The sequence below is a fragment of the Giraffa tippelskirchi genome, chromosome 5, assembly GCF_054371585.1.
Source record: "Giraffa tippelskirchi isolate mGirTip1 chromosome 5, T2T-mGirTip1v1.2.pri, whole genome shotgun sequence".
Taxonomy (NCBI): Eukaryota; Metazoa; Chordata; class Mammalia; order Artiodactyla; family Giraffidae; genus Giraffa; species Giraffa tippelskirchi.
The window spans coordinates 156,375,342-156,400,325 of NC_137279.1; the positions used below are offsets into that span (position 1 = coordinate 156,375,342).

At 39.1% G+C, this 24,984-nt stretch overlaps 1 protein-coding gene across 28 annotated transcripts in view; it reads right to left on the minus strand.

Moving 5' to 3' along the window:
- Positions 1-961: 961 nt before the first annotated feature.
- The window catches only part of UBE2U (ubiquitin conjugating enzyme E2 U), a 64,592-nt gene continuing 40,569 nt past the window's right edge, over positions 962-24,984 (minus strand). For 9 of the 28 annotated variants that reach the window (XR_014052688.1, XR_014052682.1, XR_014052687.1 and 6 more), the window contains 3 exons: positions 21,550-21,631; positions 8,170-8,264; positions 962-1,294 (listed from right to left, as the gene is read on the minus strand). Coding sequence is in view for 14 of the 28 variants with exons in the window: in XM_081486599.1 (XP_081342725.1) it covers positions 1,119-1,294; positions 8,170-8,264; positions 21,550-21,631 (353 nt within the window). In the remaining 14 variants the exon portion in view is untranslated. Of the gene's footprint in view, positions 1,295-8,169; positions 8,265-16,975; positions 18,510-19,358; positions 19,442-21,545; positions 21,632-24,984 lie in introns of those variants that run through there. The other 19 variants (XR_014052691.1, XR_014052690.1, XR_014052689.1 and 16 more) reach the window with 5 other exon arrangements.

Sequence of the window (24,984 nt, forward strand, 5' to 3'; positions counted from 1 at the left end):
ATACAGAGAGAAAAGTGATCAATAATATCCAATATAGCCTAGAGGCCTGGTAAGATAAGGCATCTGTTGAATTTGGGAAATATGGAAGTTTTTGGTGATCATAGTGAATTTTAACTTAACATAAGATAGATTTTATTGTGCATTGTGTGCAAACATGAACTAAAGAAATAGAGAGTCTGTGACAGATTACTATCAATAAATCTGAGAAAATATGAATGATATAGTATTAAGGGAGGTGAAAATGCAGGGTCAGAGGTAGAGATGTAGTTTAGGAGAGATTTCAGTGTATTTTCAAGTTGGGGTAACACAGCAAAAAAAAAAAAAAAAAAGAAGGGAAAGAATAAAGATATGAGAATATAAGGGGATGGTTAGTTAAGGTCAAAGAGAACATAGAGCATGTCCTCCAGGAAAAAACAACAGGAACACTGGTGAACAGGACAGATGACATCCTGTCCCTTGAACATGGAGGAAATAAGATGCTAAACCAGGCAGATGGAGATAAATGTATAGATCCTCTGTGTATGTGTGTGTGGGGTGTGTGTGTGTTAGTCAGTCATGTCAGGCTCCTTGCAACCCCATGGACTCCTCTGTAGCTCACCAGGCTTCTCTGTCCATGGAATTCCCCAGGCAAGAATACTGAAGTGGGTAGTCATTCCCTTCTCCAGGGGATCTTCCCAACCCAGGGATTGGACCTGGGTCTCCTACACTGCAGGCAAATTCTTTACCATCTGAGCCCATGGATCCTCTACTTGGGTTAATGTCCAGCCTCTGAAGCTCCTGAGTGCTCCTCTCCAATACTAGCCTCTTCCTGATCCAAGTCCTGCCAGCAAAAATGTGTGTCTGGTAGTCTAACAACTCTGGATATAATACCACTAATTGGAAAACCATAATGAATACTGCTGCTTGGCTAACTTGGGGTCAAACAATGAAAGAGAGCTAAAAAAATATCCAAAGCAACATATTCACTGATTCACACTTATATTTCTAATTTGTTCTTGCAGTGAGAGAATGAGACAAATTTGAAAAAAAAAAAAGGAAGCCGAGCTGTAAGAGTCTTCCAGAGTTGCTCCATGAAGCTGAGCTGTGGTTGAGGCTGTTCATTTTTTAAATCTTGGAGCTTAATCTTCCAAAGCATCTGTATCAAGAGAGTTGGTCCAGGCAACCAGATCATCCACTTCGTTTTCCCATGGCTCATTTATGCTAACTTCATCCAGCTTTCTCTTCCACCACTCCTTTTTTTGGTCCTTCTTTGTGACAGTATCTGTTTCAGTTTGTGAATCAGGAGAAGTTTGAACTATAATGAGAAACACAAAAAACAGAAATTTAATAGACATGGCAGGAAAAACAGTTAAATTGTTCCTGCATTTGTACCATAATGCCTAAGATCATCTAAGTGAATGCAAGTAACCTTTTTAAAGTTTCTAAATTTTACAATTGCAATGAACTACAGTTCAGTTCAGTTGAGTCGCTCAGTCATGTCTGACTCTTTGCGACCCCATGAACCGCAGCACGCCAGGCTTCTCTGTCCATCACCAACCCCCGGAGTCCACCCAAACCCATGCCCATTGAATCGGTGATGCCATCCAACCATCTCATCTTCAGTCGTCCCCTTCTCCTCCTGCCCTCAATCTTTCCAAGCATCAGGGTCTTTTCAAACGAGTCAGCTCTTCGCATCAGGTGGCCAAAGTATTGGAGTTTTAGCTTCAGCATCAGTCCTTCCAGTGAACATTCAGGACTGATTTCCTTTAGGATGTACTGGGTGGATCTCCTTGCAGTCCAAGGGACTCTCAAGAGTCTTCTCCAACACCACACTTCAAAAGCATCAATTCTTCTGCACTCAGCTTTCTTTAGAGTCCAACTCTCACATCCATACGTGACTACTGGAAAAACCATAGCCTTGACTAGACGGACTTTTGTTGGCAAAGTAATGTCTCTGCTTTTTAATATGCTGTCTAGGTTGGTCATAGCTTTTCTTCCAAGGAGCAAGCGTCTTTTAATTTCATGGCTGCAATCACCATCTGCAAGGATTTTGGAGCCCAAAAAAATAAAGTCAGCCACTGTTTCCCCAACTATTTGCCATGAAATGATGGGACCAGATGCCATGATCTTAGTTTTCTGAATGCTGAGCTTTAAGCCAACTTTTTCACTCTCCTCTTTCACTTTCATCAAGAGGCTCTTTAGTTCTTCTTCACTTTCTACCATAAGGGTGGTGTCATCTGCATATCTGAGGTTATTGATATTTCTCCCAGCAATCTTGATTCCAGCTTGTGCTTCCTCCAGTCCAGCGTTTCTCATAGTGTACTCTGCATATAAGTTAAATAAGCAGGGTGACAATATACAGCCTTGACGGACTCCTTTTCCTATTTGGGACCAGTCTGTTGTTCCATGTCCAGTCCTAACTGTTGCTTCCTGACCTGCATACAGGTTTCTCAAGAGGCAGGTCAGGTGGTCTGGTATTCCCATCTCTTTCAGAATTTTCCACAGTTTATTGTGATCCACACAGTCAAAGGCTTTGGCATAGTCAATAAAGGAGAAATAGATGTTTTTCTGGAACTCTCTTGCTTTTTCAATGATCCAGCAGATGTTGGCAATTTGAACTTATTTTTCATAAGTCATTCTTTTCATTTTGGTCAATCTTCTTATGTTCACATATTTACTGAGCCCCTGCTAAGTGCCAGTAGGTGTACAAGGGAAAGGTGTCCGTGAGTGCTTCACATGCATGTGTGCACAAGGATGGAATCACTGGATCTAAGGGAAAACAGATGTGTGCTTGGAAAGACAGGAAGTTTGCTGAAGAGAGAGGGGCAGAGGAGGGAGATGGGACCGCTTTAGATGGGGGACACAGCACAGACCACAGCACATAGGTATGAGAGAGAGAACTTGACAGGTTTGGAAGTAATCAGAGTTGATGCTTCAGTATTTACGCTCTGACAGGTGCTATGCTAAGCACGCGCTACATGCAAAATATAATTTAACTTATACACAATGCTTATGACGGACAGGTATTATTATCTTTAAGGATGAGACAATTGAGACTAAGTAGCCTGCAGTAACTCGTCCAAGGACATTCAGCTTATAATAGTTAATCATTGGTCCATTGGATCCCAAATCACGGTGTTACAGCGTCTGGACAGTTGAGTGGAGCTGGCTAGTTAGGCTGAGACCAGGTTAGGAACACCTCATATATCATGCAAAGAAGTCTCATCTTTCTTGAATCGGTCTCATAAACAGGGAAATAAATTGATTACATTTTAAAAGAATATAGATACAGTATCTTTATTTCTCAATGTTTCTACTCAGTGAGGGGAACTTTCTTTCCAGGAATGAACCCAAATTGGTGCTATCTATGTTCTGCTACCCCTACAGTCCCACTGTATTCTCCTCTCTCTGTGTAACTGTTGCCACCTAATTCATTGCCTAGCACATGGTCCAGGACAAATTCTGTCTCATAATGCTGCTGCTGCTGCTAAGTCGCTTCAGTCGTGTCCAACTCTGTGCGACCCCATAGATGGCAGCCCACCAGGCTCCCCGTCCCTGGGATTCTCCAGGCAAGAACACTGGAGTGGGTTGCCATTTCCTTCTCCAGTGCATGAAAGGGAAAAGTGAAAGTGAAGTCGCTCAGTCGTGTCCGACTCTTAGTGACCCCATGGACTGTAGCCTACCAGGCTCCTCCGTCCATGGGATTTTCCAGGCAAGAGTACTGGAGTGAGGTGCCATTGCCTCCTCCATCTGTCTCATAATAGTTCTGTGTTTATTTCCCCAGTAACAAATTGAATGAACCTTGTCATATTCATTGTCTTCTAGTTGTGCTATAGGCAAGGATTATGAATGAATTGTTCTCTTGATTTCTTTGATTATTGCAAAGGTTTGCAGAGGATTTGAGTTTAGGCAGCTGCCATTATTCTATAAGAAGCCTGATGTCACCAATGATTTTTTATTTTTATATTTTCATTAATTTAGAACTAAATTCTCTTTTCACTGAGAAAATTTTCTTTATGAACATATCATTGATGGATTAACTATACTTCTTTCTAGCCATGTTTGGGCTGTTCTGAGTTCATATGCTTTTGGTCACAAGAAATACTGTTCAAACCAGTTTAAACAATAGAGAAGTGTCTTATCTCACAGAAAAGGAAGATCAGAAGAAGGGTAGGACTGAATGATACAGTGACTCAGCAATGTCATCTACGACATTCTTTCCACAGCTTTGCTCTACCATCTTTGGTGTTGTCTTCATCTTCAGAGTCATAGTGAAGAGAGGTGTGGTCATTCTAGTACTCACATCAGACACAGCAATATCCAGAGGAAAAATGGAGTCTTTTCTCCAGGGTCTCATTTTTAAAAGTAGGAAAACTACCCCTGTAAGCTCCTAGTATATTTCCTCTCAGACTGCTTTGTGTCACACCCTGCTCCTAAGCTAGTCACTGGCAAGGAAAATGAGATTACTATGATTGGCCAACAACAGTTGTTAAAGTGGAATGAATATTGGGAGTCAATGACCTTGATTATTTGCCCTCTTAGTTCCTACTCTGTTTTTTTTGTTTTGTTTTTTAAAAAAAAAACCACACTCCCAGGAAGCATAAAAAAGAAATTCTGGCTAGATTAGCAGAGCCTAATGCAAAACAAACATAAAAATGTTTCCTCATGACACAGAAAAAGTAAATATTATTTTGAACATTTTTCCTCCAGAAAATCTTAAGCATTATAAACCCCTCTGAGAAACCTTGGATTTACTGGTTGGAATGAACCAATAGCTTTGTTACTACATTAAAATAAGTTACAGAAGCACAAATTCTCATTGCCTTATGGTTTGTATGCCTTTCTTGGGATGGATCCTGAAAACTCTGCTTCTTAAAATTTTTTCTAGTCTTAGAATAATTTTGTCAGTGAAGAGACTAAATTTTGTTCTGATTGGTGGGCTCTGGTTTATTGCCTGATGGTTAATTTCCATTCACTTCTGTATCAGCCTTAGTTTAGTTAGAAAAACAGAGCCCTTATAAGTAATACAAGAATGAAAGGTTTAAGATGTGAAACAGGGATTACACATGTGTGGGAAGATCTGGAACAGTGAAGTCTGGAAGACTACAGCTGGAGAACTGGAAGAACATCACTGCTTTATGTCAGTCTGATGCATGGACATGAGTGGAAACACCAAGAGTACAAGGGGAGCACAAGATGCTGCACACAGCTAACCACTCTACATGGGATAGACATTGTGAGCTCATGGAGGTTGCTATGAAGCCCTCACATCTGTAAAGTGAGAGTGTGTGAAGAGTTGTATGAAATTGCGGTGTCTGAGAAAACTGCCATGTATGACACACATAGATCCTCAAGAATTATGACCTCTTCTTTACTCCTACCTCCAAAATTTGAGATAAATTTTTTTCACATTAGCAAATCATGATATGCTAACCCTTCTCTGCAAAAGGGAAGCACAGAATTCATTTGTTTTCTAGCTGAGTCATATTTCCCTTTGGTATCCAAGATAAGCTCACTCTTGCTACATTATAAACAATCACAAGATCCCAATGGCATATGACAGCAAGTATGTGTTTAGGTCACACATCTGCAGGTCAGCTGAGAGTTGGCCTCTCTGGGTTGGGAACGGCTGGGAAGCTTGGTTGGGAAGCTTGGTGACCAGAGGGCTAGTCCAGGCATGCTCTTGGGATGATGGCAGAGGTGAAAAAGAGCAAACCAAATTGCACAAACCCTTCCCAAACTCTGAGCACATCACATCCCACTAAAATACCATTGGTCAAAGCAAGTAGTATGGCAAAGCTCAAAGTCAAGGGTCAAGGGAGTATATTTTGCCCTTGGTCGAAGAACAAGATAGGGAGTGAAAATTTCTGAACAATCTAATTGGTCACAACCTCTTAGGTATAGTATCATCCCTTAGCAGTAAGATTAGACACAAAGGAGAGTTTACCTCAATTTCAAAGAGGACATGGCTCAACACTAGAAATTAAACGAGTTTCTGGACACTCTTTAAAACATTCTCTCTCCCAGCTCACATTTCTTACTTTTTCTCATTCACCATGAGTTTATTCCCCCTTTCTCTAAAATCACAAGGCTGCTGAAACCATGACAACTCTACTCCATTCTATCATTCATTTACTCATTTGTTTATGAGCACTGAATGACTACTAAATGCCTATCACTGTGCAGAGAGGTCAGCAGCCCCTTCTCTCAAGGAAGTCACTTTCTATTGAATGAGACTGGCCATAAAGAGACCATTATAACATGGCGCGTGTGATGGACAGACTCTAGAGTGACTTGTTATGATCTTAACATTCTAGTGTTAACACCTTCGTGTAATCCCCTCCCTTTCGAGTGTGGGTAGGACTTGCTACTTGCTTCTAATCAGTGAAATATGCCAAAGGTAATGAAATCTCATCTCCATGATTATGTCACATTACGTAAGATTCTACCTTGCTATCAGACTTGTTCTAGAGACTTTCCTTGCTGGGTGGATGAAGCAGGAGGCTTTTAGGAAAGCCCACAGGGCAATGAACTGCAGACAGCCTTAAAAGCATAGGAAGGCCTCCAGCATACAGCCAGCAAGAAAATCCTCAGTAGTAAAGACAAAAGGGAGTGAATTCTGTCAACAATTCTGTGTATTCACCTCAGTGAGCTTACAACAAGCAGATTCCCCATTTGAGCCTCCAAATGAGAATGCAGCCCAGCTGACACCTGGATCACAGCCTAATGAGACCCCAACCAGAGGGTCCTGCTACACTGTGCCTTGTCTCTGAGCACACAGAAACTGAAATAAAAATAAGTGTGTTTTAAGCCATTAAGTGTGTGGCAATTTGTTACATAGCAATAGAAAAGTAACAGAGCATGATAAGGCATGATAGAAATGCTATGAGAGCCCACAGGGAAAGTTTCTTAGAGAAACCTGAGTTGAATCTCAAAGGATTAGGTACAAGAAAGGGAGAAAAAGGAAGGAATGGTCTTTGTGGTGCTGGGGGGAGTATAAGAAAACGGTGCACCTCTCAAATTTTTTTGAAATGAAGACAGGAATAAACAACCATGACCTACCAAGTCAGTGTGGTGTTTAGGGTATAAGTGAAACATCAATAAATGATATCGCTGGAAAGACAGACAGATATTAGAGTATTAAGCACTTTGCCTTATCAAAGGGTAGAAATTTTATCTTGAAGGAAATGATAAACAAGAGGTTTTAGATATGCTAAAAACATAAGCAGATTTGAGCTGTAGAAAGCAGTCTGACAAAGCATGAACAGAAATTATTGTAATCATCAACTTAACCAGATAGATATGGAGCCTGGGAACAGAAAGTTCGAGATAGGGGTGTAGGACCTTGAAGAATCACTGAATGAAGGTTACTGCCTGTGCCTGGCAATTAGATGTGGTTGTGTTTCAAGGACAGACAACAGCAAAAGCAGTAACTAATAGTTTATAAGACTTCCCAGTTCACAAAGAATTTTTACCTATGTGGAGTCATTTAGTCATAAGAATCCTGTGAGGTAGGGAAGGATTTTGGAAACAAATACATATTGAACATTTTCCATGTACCCAGCACTAGCTGAGGATGAAGAAACTGAGGCTCAGAGGTTAAGAGGCTGTCCTATAATTACACAGACCTGCTGGCTCCACCCAAATTCTCTGACCCCAAACATTTTGCTTTCCCTTCTACAGCTGCTGATTCCTATGATAAATTACCAGCTCTCTCTTCTTGCTTAAGACCTGCCCCCAATCTGCTCCAAATGTTTCTTTGAAAAAATATTAATTCTAAAAAAAAAAAAATACCCAAAACATCTCAACTAACTTATTCCTTTCTTTTTAGCCATATTGCAGTTATCTCTAAATCTAAAATGAGCTCTAGGAGTCAGTTTAGTATTTTGCTTATTTTTGCTACTTTTATACATTTTGAAATTTAGCCTCAGATTTTCAAACTGTGGCTACAAAAGCTTGAGAGTGAAACTAATCCATTTTTTTTCAAAGCTTCAATTCTTATGTAAGTAATTTACTGAATTTATTTTGTTAGTCAGAAAGAGTTAATAAAGCAACTTCAAAAGGAGAACAAAAAAAATAGACCTCACATATTTCAACTTATTTGAACTAAACAAAAATTTAAATGCATTAATGCGACTAGTATCTTAGTCTTAAAAACAAAGTAAAACAAATAGATTGAACTCAGTTTACTCGGAGGTGTGCAGATATAACTTCTTCCAGTTCGATAATTGGCTTTCTGAGGCTTTATATTTTCTCTAGCAATCCGAGATATGGCAGCAATATACCTAGAATAGCGAAAAGAAGAAGCTGTCACTTATGAATATAAATGGAAAGGCCAAACAATGTTTAGAAAATTAATATTTAAAAAATCATTGTTAACTTTTGATGTCAATGTGTTGAATAAGTTGGTGAGTTTTTTTTCACCTCTGTTTTCTGGAAGACTACATGTAAGGTTTGAGTGACCTATTCTTGAAACTTAGATTAAAAAAACCTATTAAGAACATTTGTACGTAGTTAAAACAAGAAGAAGAAATTGCCTAATTTCTATGAATTTTGGGAAGTGTACATTACTTTTGAAAAAAATAAGGCCAACAAATCCAATGAACCCAAAAAGCAGAGCAATGAGTTTTGACTATGGTGCCATTCTGAGTATTGACTAATGCAATGGTAAGCTGAAATTACTCTGTATGTTTTCCAGTGGAAGAGTATCTAGAAAAGTAAACAAATAGGTATTAGAGTAATATTTTAAGAGTAATAAAAACATCATTTGGCATACCAAGGTATGTTAATTTCTTAGAGCAGCCATAACAAATGACTACAAACATGGTGACCTAAAATAACAGACATTTAATTTCTCATGGTTTTGGAGACTAAAGTCTAGAGACAAGGTGTTGGCAGGACCATGCTTCCCCCAAAGGCTTCAGGGAAGAATCCTCCTTTGCCTCTTCCTAGCTTCCGCTGGTCCCCAGCAATCCTTGATGGTACTGGCTTGTACCATCATTATTCCCATCTCTGCCTCCATCACCACATGACCTTCTTCCCTGTGTTTCTCTGTCCTTTCCTCTTCTTATAAGGACACCGGCCATTGGATTTAGGGCCTTCCTTCATCTAGTATAGCTTCATCTTAACTAATGATGTCTCCAAAGATCCTCTTTTGAAATAAGCTTATAATCTGAGGTGCTGGGTGGACATGAGTTTGGGTTGGAACACTTCAATCCACTACACAAGAGAACAATTTCACCAGAAAAATTCTTGACATACCTGGTAGAAGACATCAAGGAACCCAAGTCAAGCTACCACAGCGTTTCCTTAGAGAAGGAGTTCATATATAGAAATGAAAATTTTTACAAAAATTTCTTTTGGGGATGACTAAATTTTTTACTATGACAAGAAAACTTTTGGTGAAAATACTGCTTACTGTAACTGAAATTAAGTAGAATAGAAATGCTTTTGCCCCACAGGTGTACCTTGTTCATACACAATACTACTAAAAAGTTCATTCATTTGAAAAATATTCATGGAACATGTGCCTTGTGCCAAGTGCTATTCTAGGAGCTAATGATACAGGGAGAACAAGGCAGACAAGGTCCCTGGCCCATCAAGAGGAGACAAAAATGAGCGAATGTGAAAATCAAGATATATCAGATGCGATATGTGCTATGATGAAAATAAACCTTCCAATAAAATGTTGTATGGAGGTGCTGAGGGCAGACAGACTTGCATTGTTCCTGACATTAGTGGCAAAATATTCAGTCGTTTACTATTATGAATGTCGACTGTAGTATTTTCATAGATGTACTTTATAAGGTTGAGGAAGCTCTTTCCTATTCTTAGTTTACTGAGAGCTTTTTATTAAGTCAGGATTTGATGTTGAAATTTTCTTTACCTATTGAGATGATCTGCTTTCTTATTTTATTTTACATTGCTTGAATTTTTCAAATATTAAGCCAAGGTTACATTCCTAGTGTAAACCTCACCTGCTGCTGCTGCTGCTGCTAAGTCGCTTCAGTCGTGTCCGACTCTGTGCGACCCCATAGACAGCAGCCCACCAGGCTCCGCCGTCCCTAGGATTCTCCAGGCAAGAATACTGGAGTGGGTTGCCATTTCCTCCCCCAATGAATGAAAGGGAAAAGTGAAAGTGAAGTCGCTCAGTCGTGTCCGACTCTTAGCGACCCCATGAACCATAGCCTACCAGGCTCCTCCATCCATGGGATTTTCCAGGCAAGAGTACTGGAGTGGGGTACCATTGCCTTCTCCGAAACCTCACCTAGTCATGTATAATTATCATAATTACTTATTAAATTTAATTGTGACCAACTGGGTTTATACCAGGAATGTAACCCTGCTTTAACATTTTTTTTAAAAAAAATCAATATTTAACATTTAAACCATATTTAAAATGTATATATTTATATTCAATTTGCTAAATTGTTTTCCTCTATGTATATAAGGTATATTGATTTGTAGGGTTTTTTTGTTGTTGTTGTTGTTGTTTTGTGCGGTCTTTGGTGTTGTTATTGAGGTAATGCTGACTTTTAAACAGATAATGGAATATACTGCCCTTCTGCTTTCTGAAAGAGTTTGTGTACAGTGGTATTTTTTTTTTCTTAAATGTCTAGAAAATTCTACAGTGAAGTCATCTGGCTTGGAGTTGTCCTTGTGCAAAGGCTTCTAGCTATCAATTCAATTTCTTTATTAGACATAGGATTATTTAGTTTATCCATTTTTTTCCCAAGTGAGTGTTGGTGGATGTTGTCTTTCAAGAAATTTGCTCATTTCATCCATTTTTTTATTCACTGATGTGAAAAATTCTTTATCTTCATTTTAGAGAGATTTTCACAGGGTATAAACTCTGTTCTTTATTGTGCCCATCTTTGCATGAAGTGTTGCCTTGGTATCTCGAATTTTCTTGAAGTGATCTCTAGTCGTTCCCATTCTATTGTTTTCCTCTATTTATTTGCATTGATCACTTAGGAAGTCTTTCTTATCTCTCCTTGCAATTCTTTGGAACTCTGCATTCAGATGGATGTATCTTTCCTTTTCCCTGGTAGCTCAGCTGATAAAGAATCCGCCTGCAATGCAGGAGGCCCTGGTTCGATTCCTGTGTTGGGAAGATCAGCTGGAGAAGGGATAGGCTACCCACTCCAGTATTCTTGGGCTTCCCTGGTGGCTCAGCTGGCAAAGAATCTGCCTGCAATGTGAGAGATCTGGGTTCGATCCCTGGGTTGGGAAGATCTCCTGGAGAAGGGAAAGGCTACCCACTCCAATATTCTGGCCTGGTGAATTCCATGAGCTGTATAGTTCTTCGGGTCACAAAGAGTCGGACACGACTCAGTGACTTTTACATCACTCGCCTTTTGCTTCTCTTCTTTTCTCAGCTATTTGTAAGGCCTCCTCAGACAATCATTCTGGCTTTTTGCATTTCTTTTCCTCGGGGATGGTTTTGATCACCACCTCCTGTACAAATGTCACAATGGCATCCAGTACCATCACTTCATGGCAAATAGATGGGGAAACAATGGAAACAGTGACAGACTTTATTTTCTTGGGCTCCAACATCACTGCAAATGGAGACTGCAGCCATGAAATTAAAAGACGCTTGCTCCTTGGAAGAAAAGCTATGACCAATCTAGACAGCATATTAAAAAGCAGAGACGTTACTTTGCTGACAAAGGTCCATCTAGTCAAAGCTATGATTTTTCCAGTAGTCATGTATGGATGTGAGAGTTGAATAATAAACAAAGCTGAGGGCTAAAGAACTGATGTTTTTGAATTGTGGTGTTGGAGAAGATTCTTGAGAGTCCCTTGGACTGCAAGAAGATCCAACCAGTCCATCCTAAAGGAGATCAGTCCTGGGTGTTCATTGGAAGGACTGATGTTGAGGCTGAAACTCCAATACTTTGGCCACCTGATGCGAAGAGCTGACTCATTTGAAAGACCCTGATGCTGGGAAAGATTGAGGGCAGGAGGAGAAGGGGAAGACAGAGGATGAGTTGGTTGGATGGCATCACCGAGTTTGAGTAAACTCTGGGAGCTGGTGACGGACAGGGAGGCCTGGCGTGCTGCAGTCCATGGGATCAGTAATCAGACATGATTGAGTGACTGAACTGAATTGAGCAATTGAACTGAACTGAGCTGATGAAACTCTAGGTTAACAATTTCTTTTAAACACTTTAAAACTGGCATCCATTATCTTTTGGCTTGCAAGTTTTCTGACAAGAAGTTATTGGTTGTTCTTATCTTGGTTCCTCTATATGCAGTGTGTATGTGTGTTTAGCCTTCACTGCTTTTAAGATTTTCTCCTATCACTGAGTAATAGCAATCTGAGTTTTATATGCCTTGGAATGGTTTCTTTATACTTCTGCTTCTTGGGATTTGTTGAGCTCCTTGGTCTCCGAGTTTGTATCTTTCATCAAATTTGGAAAATTTTCTGCTGTAATTATTTCTTTGCATATTTTTTTCTGTCAGTTTTTTGGGGGTACACCAATTATGTGTCTTACACCACTTAATAATATCCCACAGTGCACTGGGGCTTTAAATCTTTTTTTCTCTCTATGCTTACTTTCAAGAGTGTTTATTACTACATTTTCAAGTTCATCAGTCATTTCTTCTTCAGTATCTAATTTGCTTCTCTCCATATAGTGTGTATTTAAAGTATTTTGTATTTATCTCTGGATGTTCCATCAGTCTTTTGTATATCTTCCATTACTTTCCATTATATTCATGATTTTCTTCAGATCCTTGAGTATATTTTATAAGATGTATAAAAGCTGCATTAAGGTTCATACTTACTAATTCTATTATCTCTATCAGTTATGGATCTATTTATACTGACAGATTTTCTTTTGGCTATGAATTATATTTTCCTGCTTTTTTGTACAACTGATCGTTTTTGATGGGATAATGGACAATGTAAATTTTATGTTGCTGGGTGCTGAATTTTGTTATTTTCCTTTATATATAGTTGTCCATTGCTGTGGCATGAAGTTCAGTATCTTACAAATCAGTTTAGTACTTCAAGGTTTGTGTTTAGGCTTCCACAGGGGTCCAGAATAGCCTTTACATGGAAACAAGCTCAGTCGGTAAAACATCTGCCTGCAATGCGGGAGACCTGGGTTCAATTTCTGGATCAGGAAGTTCCCCTGGAGAAGGAAATGGTAACCCACTCCAGTATTCTTGCCTGGAGAATCCCATGGACAGAGGAGCCTGGCAGGCTACAGTTCATGGGATTGCAAGAGTTGGACATGACTTAGCCCTATCTTTTTTTTATCTTTATAGCCCCATTCCTAATGTATGACCCTTCTGAAGTTTCCATCCAATGTCCTTTGAATTAACAGTTCTAGCCACTCTAACTAGCAGGAATGTACACTATTTCTAGCTCTGTAAGTCTTATATGAATTCCAAAACAAAATCATTATAATCTTATTTTCCTCAAGGCAAACATGACTTTTGTAAGAAAACAGTATAACTTGATTTATACCTTTTCTCCCCCAGTGGTAAAGCTTTGTCCTCAAAAAACTATATACGATTGATATTTCCTCTTTCATTTAAACATTTGCCTTTATCTAACTGAAAACATAAATTATAAAAAAAATCTTGATTGTCACAAATTCTAAAATTAAAAATGCAACTAAAATGACTATAAGGGAAGGTGCAATGATTATTAAGTTAAAAGTAACAAAACAAAAAACCCTAATGCTTTTTCTTATTAAATTCTTGTATCATTTTGGTGGCTCTGTAAACTGTTACACATTCTTGTAACATTGAGAAGTTGCTCTATGTACATAACAAGTGTCATAAAACTTATCACATCCTCCTATCTAGTAACCTGACTTTCAGTAACATGCTCTAAGAAACATCTTGGCCTCCTTTTTATCCTTCCCTTCAGGTAAAATATACACTAATAAGCCTTTAGGGAACCACAGTTGTCTTCAGTCTTACCTTGCTTAGACCAAGGCATAAGCAAATTCATGCAACACATTTCTGTGGCTTTGGGGAGTGGGGTAGGCTGTTGTAGAGGTAGGCAATGGGGAGAGGGAGAGAGAGAAAAAGAGAAAGAGAGACCACTCTCTCAGAAGAGTGTTCTATGTGGGAGCAGAACCAAAGAAATGATTCCCTTTTTGGCAGGAGTAGGGGGTAGCCTAGTATGTTTTTGAATCGAAACCCCTCTTTCTGAAGAGAGATGGTAGAGGAAGCAGCCTTAAACCACACTGTCTATAATACAGGAGGATCCATCAGAGTCTGTGCTGCAGCCAAAGATCCACGGTAAAAACCAGGGGCATCCTTCTGAGAGAAAAGTTAATGAATCATATCCATAAGAGAGAAACAATAAAGAGTAATTCTTTTTTTAAAAAAAAAAAAAAAACAGCTGAGAGAACTGAGTGTGTTTATTGTGAAAAAGAAAAAACCTAAGAGGAAAGAGAAAGACATTATGATTATTTTCTGAGACTTGAAGTGCAAGTTCACAAAACAGAGGAGCCTTACCTGTGTTGCTTCGAAGGACAGTAGCAGTACTTTCTCATCTGCCACAACGTGCGTGCCTGCTAAATCTCTTCAGTCAGGTCTGACTCTTTGCGATCCCATGGACTGTAGCCTGCCAGGCTCCTCTGTCCATGGGATTCTCCAGGCAAGAATACTGGAGTGGGTTGCCACGCCCTCCTCCAGGGCATCTTTCTGACCCAGGGATCGAACCCACATCTCTTACATTTCCTGACTTGGCAGGCAGGTTCTTTACCACTAGTGCCACCTGGGAAGCCCCTTCTGCCACAGCAGTCTCCCTTGAATCATGCTTTCTACCCACATCCAAAGCCAAGGTGCTTAGTGTCTGAGCTGATGCTCAATCTGATCAAATAAGGCATGTCTTGTAGCATCTGGTAGGTAGGCCTGGATTCGAATTTTGGCTCTGTAGTTCACTGAGTATGTAATGTTAGTGAATTCGTTTTTTTCTTTTTTTCTGTTAAAATCTTCTTCATAAGATGGAGGCAATTTCTCATTTTCTCATGAAATTAAAAGACACTTACTCCTTGGAAGGAAAGTTATGACCAACCTAGACAGCATATTGAAAACCAGAGACACTACTTTGTCAACAAAGGTCCGTCTAGTCAAGGCTGTGGTTTTTCCAGTGGTCATGTATGGATGTGAGAGTTGGACTATAAAGAAAGCTGAGTGCCAAAGAATTGATGCTTTTGAACTGTGGTGTTGGAGAAGACTCTTGAGAGTCCCTTGGACTGCAAGGAGATCCAACCAGTCCATCCTAAAGGAAATCAGTCCTGGGTGTTCATTGGTAGGACTGATTTTGAGGCTGAAACTCCAATACTTTGGCTACCTGATGCGAAGAGCTACTCATTTGAAAAGACCCTTATGTTGGGAAAGATTGAAGGCAGGAGGAGAAGGGGACAACAGAGGATGAGATGGTTGGATGGCATCACCGACTCAATGGACATGGGTTTGGGTGGACTCCAGGAGTTGGTGATGGACAGGGAAGCCTGGCATGCTGCGGTTCATGGGGTCGCAAAGAGTCGGACACGACTGCACCGAATTGCACTTGCAGACATATGTAAAACTGAGTAATAGGTGTTCAAGAAAAGTCTGTTAAATGAGTGAAAGAAATTTGGAATAGCTGAATATCACAAGACGTTAGATTTAAGCTTGAAATAAGGGAGATTAGAGCTACTTGAATGTTCCTGAAGTACTGGTATTCCAGTCTCTAAAAATATCTAAGCAGACACTAAGTAAAATTATTTTTTAAAAGAATTTTTCTCCTCTAATTTTTTCCACATCTTTATTTTAAAAGGGACATTTGAAATACTCATCCCAATGCCATTTCTCTCCTTAACCACAAGATGGCACTCAAGGTTTACTCTTTGGGGAATAAAAAAGTATTTAATTCCTGCTTAAAAATGCATTAAATATATAATTATGTAAACCTACAAAAACAATGTTTAACTTCAATAATCCTGAAAGGATAACACAAGCATACATTAAGTTAACATACCCAGAATAGATACTTTCTATATAACTGGAGAAACAGGAATCAAACATATGTTATGTTAAAGGATGATCACATATTTTTGTGAGTTCAAACACAGTCAAAAAATCAGATACTACAGGAACTTAGAAACAATGAATATTAACTCCTTCATTTAAAATACGGTACAACTAAGAGTATATTTTACAAATATAAGAAAGTTTTATATTGGCATTTTGATATAATACATGATAATTCATTTTAAAATATGCTTCCTCCTTGGAAGGAAAACTATGGCAAACCTAGATAGCATATTAAAAAGCAGAGACATTATTTTGCCAACAAAGGTCCGTATAGTCAAACCTATGGTTTTTCCAGCAGTTGTATATGGATGTGAGAGCTGGACCATAAAGAAGGCTGAGTGCCAAAGAATTGATGTCTTTGAATTGTGGTGCTGGAGAAAACTCTTGAGTCTCTTGGACTGAAAGGAGATCAAACCAACCAATCCTAAAGGAAATCAACTCTGAATATTCATTGGAAGGATGGATGCTGAAGCTGAAACTCCAGTACTTTGGCCATCTGATGCAGAGCTGACTCATTGGAAAAGACCCTGATGCTGGGAAAGGTTGAAGCAGGATGAGAAAGAAGTGACAGAGGATGAGATGGTTGGACGGCATCACTGACAATGGACATGAGTTTGAGCAAACTCCAGGAGACGGTGAAGGGCTGGGAAGCCTGGTGTGCTGCAGTCCACCAGGCGGCAGGGAGTTGGACATGACTCAGCAACTGAACAACAGCAACAATCCATTTTTATTAAAGAGCTTCCCTGGTGGCTCAGTGGTAAAGAATCCGCCTGCAATGCAGGGGATGCAGGTTCGATCCCTAGGTCAGAAAGATCCCCTGGAGTAGGAAATGGCAACCCACTCCAGTATTCTTGCTTGGAAAACTTCATGGATAGAGGATCCTGGTGGACTACAGTCCAGGGGGTCACAAAGAGTCAGACACGACTGAGCACTCATGTAAAACCCATTTTATACAAAAGGAACCAACACTGTTTAATAATAGAATTAAAATTGATCCAAAACCACAAGATTTTTTTCCACAATAGCAGACATGACTTGTGTTAGTAATTGGGTAGGCAGTATTTTTACATTTACCTGAAAAATTTAAGGTTTTAATAAGCACATATTCGTAGGCAGATGGGAAACAAAGTTTCAGTTTTCAAAAACAGTGTTTATCAATAACTTTGGACAAGTTGGTTAATCTCTTTGTGCCTCATTTTTTCGCTCATTAGCAAACTGCAATACAGCTACCTCTACATTTCCTCCACACGCCTGTCCAGAAACCTAGGGAGTGACAATCCAGTTGAAAAGGGAAGCTAGGAACCTTGTCACGAGGCTCTGTCTGTATGACAAGGGAAGTGGTCTGACTTGGAGTGTAGGTTGATTTGCTGTGGCTTTGAAGGTGGCTGATGGATATTCTTGTGGCTTACGCTTAGAGGCGTGTGCTTATGCTTGGAGGTGTAACTGCCCACTCCCCAGTGTGGCCATGTCACATTAGGGAATGAAGAGAGAATGCACAGCATACAGTAGGTGTGTCACCACGTTAGTCCCGGTTTCCTTTGTACTTCAAAGAAAGGACAAGGGCAATATTCTCTCCCCAAGTCACACTGAATGTAAAACTTCTCCAGAATTGATAACTTTTATTTAGATAACTTGCCTTTGACAAAGCTTAGTTGACTGCCATAGTTCTTTCCATGACCAGATAAGCAATCACGAGGTATAGAGTATGATGTAAAAGTCATGTTACTTAAGTAAGGATAGTCAAAAGAAAAGCTTGCACTGCTTTCTGAGTTTGTAGCTTTCATTTTCTCTGGAGAAAATAAATATGAACTACTGATTGGATTCTAGGTTGATTTTCTTTCCCATGTCTTGGTAGATATAAAGCCTTTTCATGAATAGCCAAAAGTCCGGCAAGGCAATAGGAAAGAAAAAAGACCTTAGAAATGAACACCAAACCAAATGATTGGTTCATGAATATTTATGAGCTGCTTATAATGACAGTGAGTTCCTATTAATACTAACTAAAAACATGTGTAAAACTTAAGAGTTTGCATAAAATATCCATGACAGTCATTTATATTTCCAGTTTTCAATCATTGCTCTATGACTATACCCTTAGAATACCCCAAATATAACCATAATCAGTACATTAGAATGGGCCCCAACATTTTACTTGTCCTAAAATTAACTGCCTTCACATTTAATCCTTTTATTAAGTGGGGAAACAGGGTAAGTATGTATCATTCAACTTATATGAATCAAGTGCCTACTAGTTGCCAGGTACCAGGCTAAGTGCAGAGAATACAAAGCTCCAAGAACGGTCCTGCCCCGATCATTCTGCATGAACAGATGAATTTCCCTACCACAGGCACCGAAAGAGACAGGAACAGAGTGCTCCAGAAGGAAAGGATGGGGGGACGTGGGAGCCTGAAGCAGAGACCATTCCATGAAACACGCTTGAGCTGGATCTTCATGCCATCCTTGTGGAGCACTTTGCCAGGCTGAAGAGATAACAGGACAGAGAAGGGAAAAGAACCACGGGTAGAGTGGGATTAAAATAAATGTGGCCTTGATAGGTGTTGGTTTTTGGTTTCTAGACTGAGAAAATTTCAACAATTTTACACGTGTCTATTTTTATTCTCTAAAAAGTTGGGGAACATGGGCTTTTGTCAGCCCCTCTCCTTGGGAACTAATATTTCCTGAATGTCCATATGCTAACATTATGTGATTTTTATATATACAATCTCATTCAAGAGATCAAATGCAAAACCACTTTGCAAAGTAGGTAATATCTCATATAACAGATAAGGAGGTAAGCTCAGAGAGGGTAAGAATTTCTCCAAGATGTGTCTGACACTACAGCCCACCTCCTTTCCCCATGCTGCCCAGAAAGAAAGAGTCTCCATGTGACAACTGAACTAGGGCCACAGTAAGAAAAAGATGAATAATAGTGAACCTCAAGTGGGGCGTACTTTACATGTACCAGATACTGTTTGAAGCGTTTTACATGCACGTATCAGTATATTTAATCCTCACAATCTCCTTGGGATGTGGGTAGAGTTATTACTGGCATTTAATAGATAAGGAAACTGAGGGACAAAGCAGTCAGATAACATGCCCGAGGTCACAGAGTTGGTAACTGGCAGAGCCAGGATTCAGATGCAAAAAGTCTGGCTCCCATGTCCCTGCATTTAAGTGCCCCACGTCCCACCTTTTAACTCAGACCAAATCTTAACTTGAGACCCTGCTGGGAAAGATATCCCAGGCAGAAAGCACAAACTGGTGAAAAGATCTTATGTTCCCAAACAATAGGGAGGAAAAAAAAAAAAAAAGAATTTAGGGTAGCTTACGAATCAGTCTTGATTGATGAGGGGATGGGAGGACAGCAGGGGGAGGGCCATGAGGCAGAAGGGATCAGTCTTTTTCCTGAACTCTGTAGATGAAAGATTCTCAATTTGCATTTTCTGGATTTTTTAAAGGGGAAATTTCCGTGTGAGGAAAGCATTTTCAAATATTAAAAACAGAGAGATGCATAAGGTATTATATCGCATGTACACATAGACCAACTACTCACCTGCATAGATTCCCAAAAATTTTACTTGAATTTTGTGAACTGAGCACTTTATTATACTTTATGTATTTTGATAAACATGAGATTTTTATTAATTATTTAAAAAAATGGATTCCACCATACTTTATATTTTCGCATGTAATAAAATTATATAGATAAATATATCTTTTAAACATTTGAAATATTGTTTAAATCAATGTTTTGTTATCATCTGATCTAAATATATTCTCATCAACCACCAGATGGCATAAGGTGTGAGTTTTATTCTGACAGGGTTCCATGCACATGATAATCTGACCTATAACTTCAAAATAATGTATTTTGGAAAATGTTCTAGCACTCCAACAGCTCACAATTATTTCAGCTATATGGGAGAAGTGGGTGGATAAGTTGAAAATGACATGGTCCTACCTTTTCTACACTTTGGGTTCTGTGGGACTGGCCTTACATAATGAATCAATAATCAAACAAATAAAACAAAGTAGTTCTGTCAGAGGAAATCGAAAAGGAAGTCATGTCAAAGCAAAATTAACCTTATATTCTACGAAGGTTTCTTTAAACTAAACTTGAAACATGTCTTCCAGAAAAAAAACGAAACCATGCTCACACTTCTTCAACTTCTGCTCCATAAAAACTTTCCTACTGCTTGCAATTTACTCTGAAAGCAGAAAAGTATCTATCTAATGCAAAAGCTTTCCTCCATTTTGGCTCGAAGGAAGGTTGATCCAGAAATTAACTGAAAAAAAGTCTCCAACCGAAAAACTCGATCCAAACTATGATATTAAAGGACAGGAAAGTCTATTTTAAGAGCCTTGGTTTCTACACAAGTTCATAATAAGCACACTATTTTTATTAATCCTGTATTTTCATCTAGTAAAGAGGTCACAACGCTAACAAGGAGCTAAAAAATGAAGCAAATACAAAAAATAGGAACTGTAATTCTCCTAGCTTTGTGGTAGCACATTCACTGAATGCTTTGAAATAAACACGTCAGAATAAATGACCACTACAACACAGCCAGTACCACAGAGCAGAGATGGAATCTGCGCTCTAACATGATGAAGCAAAAAACCTGCCTTTAGAAGTCAGAAGACCAAAGCTGAGATTAAGGTCCCTTCCTTAATGTGGTCTAAAAGTAATTCCAAAAGATACTGTCATAATTTATCATTGTATTTAATTACATACTTCCTCATTAATTTAATATACTTAGTTCCTGAGTGAATAATCCTTCTGTGAAAGAGGAAAAGGTATTTGAAACTATGAGAAAGATGAAATGCTAACTGGTGATCTATACAGATGTGAGAGTTGGACCATAAAGAAGGCTGAGCACTGAAGAATTGATGTTTTTGAATTGTGGTGCTGAAGAACTCTTCAGAGTCCCTTGGACTGCAAGGAGATCAAACCAATCAATTCTAAAGGAAATCAACCCTGAATATTCATTGGAAGGACTGATGCTGAAGCTGAAACTCCAATACTTTGGCCACTTGATGAGAAGAACTGACTCATTGGAAAAGATCCTGATGCTGGGAAAGATTCAAGGCAAAAGGAGAAGCAGGTGGCAGAGGATGAGATGGTTAGATGGCATCACTGATTCAATGGACATGAATTTGTGTAAACTCTGAGAGATAGTGGAGGACAGAGGAGGGTGGTGTGCTGCAGTCCATGGAGTCGCAAAGAGTTGGACACGACTTGGTGACAGAAAAACAACGAGGATGGAAAGAAGAAAATTAATAGGAAAAGTATTGTGAGATCCCTTCACGGTGGCTCAGGTCCTATCTCCATCTTTGGAAGCCAGTAGATAGCAAAGATGTTTCCCACCTGGGTTCATATGAAAGGACAAAATGATACTTAGTTTTGTTCAGGTTTTAAAGAAATTCAATGGGTTTCTTCTAATAGTTCAGTTAGTAGAAAGTGAATAATAGATATTTCAGGTGCATAGGAAAATATTCTAGACACTTAAAATTACTTACCTTAAACTCCATTCTTTAGTATGTCTTAGATCATCTTTCTTCCATTTATAATACTGTTTAATGAAATTCGGGTCTTTAAGAACTGAAATTAGAACAATTAAAAAAGGAGCTATGCCTATATTCTTTAACAACAGTTCAAAGTTTAAAATAATTCATGTCTTAAGTTGGTATGTGGCAATAATACATACTATCATAGTTCAAGTCACATTACAATCCTCAGACACTTTCCAAATTCTTTTTACTTAAATTTTGTGATATTTGATGTTGTTTGAATAATCAGATTGTAACTTTGTAACTTACACAAACTCTTATAAAAAGACCATGTGGATCACAACAAACTGTGGAAAATTCTTAAAGAGATGGGAATACCAGATCACCTTATCTGCCTCCTGCAAAACGTGTATGCAGGTCAAGAAGCAACAGTTAGAACTGGAAACGGAAGAGCAGACTGGTTCCAAATTGGGAAAGGAGTATGTCACGGCTGTATATTGTCATTCTGCTTATTTAACTTATATGCAGAGTACATCATGTGAAATGCCAGACTGGATGAAGCACAAGCTGGAGTCAAGATTGCCGGGAGAAATATCAAATAACCTCAGATTTGCAGATGACACCACCCTTATGGCAGAAAGCAAAGACGAACTAAAGAGCCTCTTGATGAAAGTGAAAGAGGAGAGTGAAAAAGTTGGCTTAAAACTCAACATTCAGAAAACTAAGATCATGGCATCTGGTCCCATCACTTCATGGAAAATAGAAGGAGAAACAATGGAAACAGCGACAGATTATTTTCTTGGGCTCTAAAATCACTGCAGATGGTGATTGCAGCCATGAAATGAAAAGACATTTGCTCCTTGGAAGGAAAGCTATGACCAACCTAGACAACGTATTAAAAAGCACAGACATTACTTTGCCAACAAAGGTCAATCTAGTCAAGGCTATGGTTTTTCCAGTAGTCATGTATGGATGTGAAAGTTGGACCCTAAAGAAAGCTGAGCACCAAAGAATTGATGCTTTTGAATTGTGGTGTTGGAGAAGATGCTTGAAAGTCCCTTGGACTGCAAGGAGATCCAACCAGTCAATCCTAAAGGAAACCAGTCCTGAGTATTCATTGGAAGGACTGATGCTGAAGCTGAAGTTCCAATACTTTGGCCACCTGATGCTAAGAACTGACTCATTTGAAAAGACCCTGATGCTGGGAAAGATTGAAGACAGAAAGAGAAGAGGAGGACAGAGGATCAGATGGTTGGATGGCATCACTCACTTGATGGACATGAGTTTGAGCAAGCTCTGGGAGCTGGTGATGGAAAGGAAGCCTGGCGTGCTGTAGTCCATTGAGTCGCAAAGAATTGGACACAACTGAGCAACTGAACTGAACTGACTGAACTTATCATTATACTGATGATTGTTTATATATCACTTATAGAAATGAAGACAGTGTTAAAATAGCTCATATAGGAACTGACATCACTGTTTAATAAAATTCTAATTCAGCACCTCAAGTGAAAAAAATAAAACCTTGGAGTCTGATGTGACATTACAGATTATGATTTTCCACAAAGCAAGAATCCACAACAAATGATCATACAGCCTCTAAATAGATCCAATGACAATGACAGAAAATTCTCCTCTGTATTTTGAGACTGCCCATTCCATTGACAGTTATTTAGGTCACAGGGTCCTTCCTTAATCTGAGGGCTTAATCTGAGTTTCCTCTGTTCATCCTTCTGACCTTCTCAGCAATACGGAGTAAATTTATTCCTCCCCCATGGGCAGGATCCCTCTAACATTTGAAGATAGCTCTCAGGGCAGTCTCAGGTCCTTCAACTTTTTCTTAAGTCATGATTTTCTAGAGGGATGGCGGAGCCTGGTGGGCTGCCGTCTATGGGGTCGCACAGAGTCGGACACGACTGAAGCGACTTAGCAGCAGCAGCAGCAGCAACCACTCTCAGCTCGGCAGTGAACTTTGTTGATGTTCCTATTAGAATTTTTATCCAGAACTGGCTCAGAATCTTGACTTCATACCAATAGCAAGATGCAGGTGGGATTGCTCTCTCCCTCAAAACAGATCAATTTAGTTCAGATCTGCCTTGGCATTCTGGAAATCACATTATACCACTGGCTCATATGTCTGTGGTTAATTATAAGCCTTATGCCTTCAATCAGTTTCACATAAAGTTATTGAAAACCTACTAAGCTTAAGCACTGGTAGTTTCTACATGAAATACTATTAAGCCAGATCATTCACACACACACACACACATATATATCCTTCCTTATCTCACTTGTCTTCTCCCTGGCTTTCCGCCTCTTCCTCCTCTCTTCCCCTTCCCTTCTCCCCCAACCCCCACGTCTTTTTCTCTCTCTTTCTTCTAATTGTCCTGGGTTTACAGTCCTGAACTATTTAACCAACCTGATGCTCCCTACCAGTCTTGTCCTTATCTGGAGCTTCCTTCTTAACAGTGATTAATTAATGCCTTCCAGCTTGATGAAATTTGTCATTGACACAAAAAACATTTAAACTTAGTCATTCTCCTTTTCTTCTATTAATGTTACATGATTTTCACCAGCAATGTTCCTATCTATACTTGAATGTATTTAATTCAAACACACACACATACATATTCTTATAGACTTTGTTGATACTCTTTATTGTTATTTGGAATATATTCCTTCCTTCCTTCAAGGAAGCAAACCTGTGTTCCCCAGAGTCCTTAGCAGGATTATTTTTTTTTAGATGATTATAATAATTAACATTAATAGAATTCTTAAACTATGTATGGGGGTGCTTGTAGATATGCAGTATTAACATTATAATACCCACTTCACAGACAGACACAGAAAAGTTGAGAAATGTCTTCTCAAATGTACTATTCATTACTCATTCATTACTATTTGAATGACGTACTCTGCATATAGGTTAAATAAACAGGGTGACAATATGCAGCCTTGACGTACTCCTTTCCCAATTTGGAACAGGTCTGTTGTTTCATGTCCAGTTCTAACTGTTGCTTCTTGACCTGCATACAGGTTTCGCAGGAGGCAGGTAAGGTGACCTGGTATTCCCATCTCTTTAAGAATTTTTCACAGTTTGTGGTGATCCAGTCAAAGACTTGAAACACACAAAAAAATTTTTTGCCACACTAAGCAACTTGTGGCATCTCAGTTCCCTGACCAGGGATTGAACCTGGACCATAGCAGTGAAGCAGTAGATATTAAGAGAACAGAAGCAGAAGATATTAAGAAGAGGTAACGAGAATAAACAGAAGAACTATACAAAAAAGAACTTAATGACATAGATAACCATGATGGTGTGATTACTCACCTAGAGCCAGACATTCTGAACTATGAAGTCAAATGGGCATTAAGAAGCATCACTATGAACAAAGCTAGTGGAGGTGATGGAATTCCAGCTGAGTTATTCAAATCTTAAAAGAT